Source organism: Sprattus sprattus, assembly GCF_963457725.1.
Source record: "Sprattus sprattus genome assembly, chromosome: 11".
NCBI lineage: Eukaryota > Metazoa > Chordata > Actinopteri > Clupeiformes > Clupeidae > Sprattus > Sprattus sprattus.
Genome location: NC_137909.1, coordinates 30,225,153 through 30,232,603, shown reverse-complemented (window position 1 = coordinate 30,232,603; position 7,451 = coordinate 30,225,153). Strand labels below are relative to the sequence as shown.

General features: G+C 44.4%; 1 protein-coding gene across 1 annotated transcript in view; it reads left to right on the top strand.

Annotated features, from left to right (window-relative positions):
- Positions 1 to 7,258: 7,258 nt before the first annotated feature.
- dapk2b (death-associated protein kinase 2b) overlaps positions 7,259 to 7,451 on the top strand; it is a gene marked incomplete at its 3' end in the record, with an annotated part of 42,074 nt that continues 41,881 nt past the window's right edge. The window contains exon 1 of the mRNA XM_080848165.1: positions 7,259 to 7,359. Coding sequence (XP_080704291.1) covers positions 7,283 to 7,359 — 77 coding nt within the window. The 5' untranslated portion in view covers positions 7,259 to 7,282. The remainder of the gene's footprint in view (positions 7,360 to 7,451) is intronic.

Genomic DNA, 7,451 nt, shown 5'->3' with positions numbered 1-7,451 from the left:
CTCTTTGCGTCTTCTGAAACTGCCCAGTGACCTATCACAAGAGAGGTTCCCACCCCTCTAAAGGACGGTGTTACCCTCATGTGCCTCAGACAGGAAGTCGCGATGCTGAATGCTTGTGTTATTAGCAGGGTGGTTTTAGCAGGTGTGCCTCTAGGCTGTCGGACCAAAGACACACACGCGAGCAGCCATTCCCCCAACAGTATTTCTGCCAGTCCCCCCGGCTGAGCTGGTTCTTCCACTCTCCAGCAGGTGGCAGTGTTACGCCTTATCCGCATTATCCCGCTGGGCTGGCCGTCCTGATAGATTGTGTTTGCAAACGTTTGGGCGCCATCCTACAGTACTTCAATGCACATCAGTATTCTCACAGGGAAGCAACGGACTCCTTAAAAATCTTTCAGAATTCTCAGTGATTCGATCACGTTGGTGATCCTTTTTCAGTCCTTACAGTAACATTTGTCTGTAAAATGAGATATTACATTTAGTTATTTTGCTTTTTTATTATTATGTATTATACCACTTGATGATTGTGTGTATATTCCACAAATTTGCTCTCTCTCTCTCTCCCTTGTGTACATGTCTTCTGAGGCACTTCAATCACTTTACCCTGGAAGTATATAGCTGCTGCTGACAGTATTCTCCTTGACCAACCCAAACAGAGTGTGCCTGTCCTTACAGTCTGCATGTTCTCTTCTAGAATTAGCACAGAACATTCCAGATCGTTCAGTCTTACAAACCTCTAGAATTAGCACAGAACATTCTAGATCGTTCAGTCTTACAAACCTCTAGAATTAGCACAGAACATTCTAGATCGTTCAGTCAAACCTCTAGAATGCATTGACCAGAGAAGCTGCTGAGAGACGAGGACCTCTCTGTTTCCAGAATCATCATTCATTCATCATTGTTTATTCAGGGAGAATTGACTGAGCACAGGGCTCTTTTGCAGCAATGGCCTGACTGAGGCTACAGAATACAGAAGAACAATAAATAAACAAACCATAACAAAAGAAAACAGACAAAATAAATAAACAAAACATATTAAAAAACTCTGAAAAAAAATAGTAAAAAAATGAAATCAGAGAATCATGACGACAACATGACAGATGGCTTGTACGTAAGTGGGTTTACAGTCCAGCAGAGTTTAGTACACACTGCTTAGGTTGTCCCTGACGAATGCTTCTCATGATTATATTAGCGCGCAGCTGTAGTGCTCTGTAGTATGGCTACATTCTGAAAGAGCTAGGCTGGCAGATTACGCCTCACTGTTGATAAATGCCAATACTAGTTCCTCCATTTCCCTCAAACCCTAGTTCTGTTTTTATTCAAGTTTATCTCGGGATCAGTCCTAAAATGTATGGCTGTAAATGAATCACTCGCTCAAGACAAATCTTACAATCCAGACCACAGTGTTAACCGACGGTCCACCCCACTTGCCTTGCTGCAGAAGAAACCCTGCACTCTATCAAGATATTCCTCCTGTCAGCCACTAGATGGCACTAGTGCACTCATTAGCGATCTGCCTCTATACTGTTGTGTTTACTCACAGTTTACCACTGACTGAAGGACTTTTTTTTTTTTTACTTTTATGGGAATCAGTACAAAAAGGATGTTTACTTTAAATCAAGTATGATTCTAGTTTGTTTGTAGAGACTTAAGACATGCCAGTGCCAAATTTTGTTCACAGAACAGCTCACTCATGAGGGATTCTTATTGGACCATGTGAGCACACTCATGAGGGAGTCTTATTGGACCATCAGAGCTCACTAATGAGGGATTGGCCAATCAGAGCTCACTCATTCTCTTGTACGTTGCTTTGGACAAAAGCGTCTGCTAAATGTAAATGAGAGATTCTTATTGGACCCTCAGAGGGATGGGCCAATCAGAGCTCACCCATGAGGGATGGGCCAATCAGAGCTCCCTCATGAGGGATGGGCCAATCAGAGCTCACTCATGAGGGATGGGCCAATCAGAGCTCACCCATGAGGGATTCTTGTAAAGCCTTTCCTGTTTGTTGCACTTTCCTTCGGCTCTGAGGAGCAGCTTCTGCTGTGTGTGTTTCCCAGTCTCTTTCTTAGTTTGTACCATTCCAGCGTTTTCCTCATCTCTTGTTAGATGGCTATGCCCTTTATCTCATTCCTTCAAAAGTAATATCTTTTATATGTCTTATCTCATTCCTTCAAAAGTAATATCTTTTATATGTCTTATCTCATTCCTTCAAAAGTAATATCTTTTATATGTCTTATCTCATTCCTTCAAAAGTAATATCTTTTATACGTCTTATCTCATTCCTTCAAAAGTAATATCTTTTATATGTCTTTGCTTCTGGTTCAACTTGAATCTCTCTTTCTATGTAATATACAAGTGGGAACTGTAACAGTTTTAAAAGACTTTATCCCCTTTTTGTCATATATACTATGACATGTAATTTTGTCATATATACTATGACATGTGACGTCCTTTTGTCATATATCCTATGACATGTCCTTTTAAAGCCCTTTTCTACTATGCAATACCTGCTTCAGTGTCTTGTCACAGTCACACACAGAATGTTGGACAAGACACGAGAGAGAGAAATGCCAGCTGTGAATTTTGAGCTTCTCTGTGAGAGCTGGTCTCTCAGGCCCCCCCCCCCCCCCCCCCCCTCGTTTTGCACACTCTCCACAGTATCCCAGGACAACGCTGTATCACAGTCTCAACCGTATCCAAGGACAACGCTGTATCACAGTCTCTCCACAGTATCCAAGGACAACGCTGTATCACAGTCTCAACCGTATCCCAGGACAACGCTGTATCACAGTCTCCACAGTATCCCAGGACAACGCTGTATCACAGTCTCTCAGTATCCCAGGACAACGCTGTATCACAGTCTTAACCGTATCCCAGGACAACGCTGTACCACAGTCTCTCCACAGTATCCCAGGACAACGCTGTACCACAGTCTCAACCGTATCCAAGGACAACGCTGTATCACAGTCTCCACAGTATCCCAGGACAACGCTGTATCACAGTCTCCACAGTATCCCAGGACAACGCTGTATCACAGTCTCTCCACAGTATCCCAGGACAACGCTGTATCACAGTCTCTCCACAGTATCCCAGGACAACGCTGTATCACAGTCTCTCCACAGTATCCCAGGACAACGCTGTATCACAGTCTCTCCACAGTATCCCAGGACAACGCTGGTACAAATCTACTTACAATCAGCTTTAGATCTGGTTCTGGTGAAGACATGGTCGTCTTCTTTTTTTCTTTTTCTCCTTCTTTGTTTTCAAATGATGTTTCCGATGAATCAGCTGTACTGCACCCAATCATTCATCTTCAGTCAGGATTTAATGTCTCAGCTCTTCAGCACCTCAGAGTGGGGTGGAGTGCTTTGCTTAATGACTTAAACTGGTATGGGTCTCCTCCTCCTCCACCATCCCCCTCTTTCTCCTCCACCTACTCCATTCTCTATCCTCCTCTTCCACCTCCTCCATTCTCTAACCCTCCTCTTCCTCCTCCATTCTCCATCCTCATCCTCCCCTCTCCTCCTCCTCCTTATCCTCCATTCTCCATCCTCCACACCCTAGCTGTGTCACTGGGTGCTCCTGGCTACTCCTCTCTCCCCCACAGGCCTTCAGCGTCTGCAGAAGTGAGAAGAGAGGTGTCTGTACTTTCCAGTTGCTGTTGAGTTGTTTTGTACACTTAAATCGCATAAGCTATGATGTCATTCCATTTTCCTTTTCGCTCTCTTTTTATTCTTTTTTGTTTTATCGCGCATAATAACACATTTCTGAGGTCTGCTCGTGGACATTCCCCTCTCATAATAACACATTACTGAGGTCTGCTCGTGGACATTCCCCTCTCATAATAACACATTTCTGAGGTCTGCTCGTGGACATTCACCTCTCATAATAACACATTTCTGAGGTCTGCTCGTGGACATTCACCTCTCATAATAACACATTACTGAGGTCTGCTAGTGGACATTCCCCTCTCATAATAACACATTTCTGAGGTCTGCTCGTGGACATTCACCTCTCATAATAACACATTACTGAGGTCTGCTCGTGGACATTCACCTCTCATAATAACACATTACTGAGGTCTGCTCGTGGACATTCCCCTCTCATAATAACACATTACTGAGGTCTGCTCGTGGACATTCCCCTCTCATAATAACACATTTCTGAGGTCTGCTCGTGGACATTCACCTCTCATAATAACACATTACTGAGGTCTGCTCGTGGTTTTTCACTTATAATAACAAACATTCGTGGACATTCACCTCTGCTATCTTCCCACAACCAATGCTAACCACCGCCATTGCTAGCTTGACCTATGACCTTTCTGTTGGAGAGGTATGTCACCTGTTCAAAATGACGATACAGGTAGAAAGTGCTGTTTCCTTCATTTAAAAGGGACAGACCTGACAAACCTGTTATATGTGTTACACTGTATTCTTTCTTGACGTTTTTTATAAATAGCATGCTTACTTAATAAACATTGTTATCCTGTACTCAGCTTTTTTGCCTTTTTACATCTCAAAAGAATTTGGGGTTAAGACATTTGTAAACGGAGGGAGATGGGTGGGTGTGGGTGTGTGTGTGTGTGTGTCTGTAAGTATGTGAAAAGGTGCGGCTATGTGTGGGGGTGGGGGTTGCATCACCATGTACAGTATGTGCAAGTACGGCTGAACAAATAGTTTGAATTGTGAGGTAATTATGTGAACTCTAACCACAGAGGTCTCACACTCTCTGAGAGGGTTTTCAGTTTAATAAGCCTTTAACCTCAGCCTCTGAGGAGTGCATCATTCTGCACAGCCTCTATGGATGTGTCCAGGCTGCACATTTAGTGCTGAATGTTTCTTGTGTGTTATGTGTGTGATGGCGTTTGTGTGAACACTGTAATTTCTTTTTTTTTTTTTGTTTATCCCCACAATCATACATTCCACTGAGGCACTGAGAACTGATGCACAAAGTTTGGTATGTGTGAAGATTCTGTGTCAGTTCTCTCTTAAAAGCCACAAGGGAGATTTCCTGTCTAGAACCACCGTCAATTTTACTTCAAGCCAGGCTGAGCTGGTTCTTCCACTCTCCAGCAGGTGGCAGTGTTATCCCTTATCCGCATTAAACCTCAATCCAGCGCCATAAAGGCTTTTAATTGGCTCGATGGGGGTTTAGGTTTGCCTTGATTTACGTAATGACGTAAGTATTGTAGCCCAACCCTCATAATATTTCCAATGTATATCTATTTGAATAATTTATTCAGACAGAAAAGAAAGTTTGTGAGCTTTCCAGAAATACTAAACGACCTCTACCTCCTGTACCTACCACTGTCGCCCCTATTATTATGATTATTGATCATAAATGTGTGTTCGTATGTGGAGGGGTGCGGTGCGGTGGTGACGGTGGTGGTGGTGGTAATAGAGGATACTTCAAAATTGGGCAATTATGCCGTTGAAGATGAGGCGCTCAGTGACATGTCCACAATAGGTTGTCTGCAACGATGGCGACATGACATTCCGAAGTTCACTTGCACTAGTCATGACTGTCAAGCTGTCCCCAGGCCAGCTCCCTACATTGAAATTAGTGACAGACAGACAGACGTCTCATTTACAAGCAACCCGTGACATCACCAGTAAGGTTGCCATTTTATTATTGAATCAGGCAGTGAGTCATGCTGCATTTTTAAACACGCAGGTTTGGAGTTTGGGCGTTGTGGTTACTTCGGCAGGCTGTAGATGGCGCATCCACTGACTGCGTAACTACGCATTTGACAAACGGAGTCCAGTCCGGGCAGAGAGTTGAGGAGGCTGCGCACTGCGCACGGGGATACATTGAAGTAAAGTTAGCCGACTCTCATCACTTTTTATTTGTTTACGAGAACTGCAATGCGAACGCCTAGTCAGACCTGGCAGTAATATTGATATCAAGGTGAGGACCTATTTTCATTGGTGTTCATACCTTTTATTGATTGTATTGCGTTGCAGCTTTGTCAAATTTGTTTTCGCAGTGACAATTCTTCAGCGCAGCCAAGTTTCCTCAGTAAGTGAAGTTGATTAAAACTAGGCGCACAAGATGTTACATTTGTTGTCAAGTATGGGGGGTATAGCGATTCGACTATCTGGTGTACACTTTCTGATAGCGTCTAGTGCACAACAGACTACTTTGCGGGACCTGCCTGAAATACAAATTGTGTTATCGCATCCAGGCTATGTGTTCTAGCCTGAACGGAGATGGGGAGCAGTCGAAGGAAACTGGTGTAAATATACACCTGGAGAAACACCTGTTTGTCCGTACTCCGTACTTGTAGACCTAACGTTACCTTTTGTACATACCTGTTATGCTGTCGCCACTGACAGAGGAATTACAGTGTACTGGTAGGTTAACCAGATCACAGCCAAACACACACACACACACACACACACACACACACACACACACACACACACACACACACACACACACACACAACACACTGCATTGTAGCTCATTTGATCCTTTACAATTATTTACTGCCAAAGCCGTCTTAATTCAGCTTTGTTTCTGAACAGCAGTTCGTTTATTCAAGGGGAGATCAGGCTACCTTGTAACCCAACACAACGGGAGCAACTGGCTACGTTCCCAAAAACTTTTTTTTCAGAAGGGTTCCAAACAAACGCAGATTATTCCTCCGTCTAGTCTTCAGACTGCACATAAGTGCGACCAGGGGTGTAGTCCAGGGTATACGCAGGTATACGGAGTATACCCACTTATTTTTTAGTCAGCATTGAGTATACTTGCTTCTCAAAACAGGCCGTTTATTCTGTGCTGTATGGGCTGCTTAAAAAAAAAAATCAAAATTAAGAGTATGCCCACTTCTCCAGGGACCACTGCACCACTGAGTGCGACCGACTTTAATGTCCCGGTTGTGTTTACTTTTCTTATTTCGCCGTTTTCAGTGCGGGGCTGGAGTCCGTGCTTGGCAGTGTTTCAGTATGACCTGGGGGTAAGACTACAGCAGAAGCGTGCTGGTTCCACCTCTGACGGTGGAATGTTGCTCTGCGTGCAGAGACCTGTGCCTGTGTGTGCACAGTGTGTGTGTCTGTGAGTGTGTGCCTTACTGCTCACCAGCCTCATCGGGGGCAACGACAACCACTGCTTACACACTCACGTATTTTCATCCCGCAGGGCTACCAACTGGATTGCGAGCTTGCAGAGAGGGAGAGAGAGAGAGAGAGAGAGAGAGAGAGAGAGAGACGTCACCCCAGTCCTATTAACTCTACTTGTCACCGCGTCTAGACTCAAGAGGCAATCGTCATCAATGAGGACACTAGGAATGGCTGTGTTCAAGCAACAACGAGTCGAGGATTTCTACGAAATTGGAGACGAACTTGGGAGGTGAGTGACACCTACTTCAATAGTTCCACGTGTTCTATCGCAGGGGGGGGGGGGGTACACGGAAATACCCCCCTCCCTCCCTGCTTCAAAGC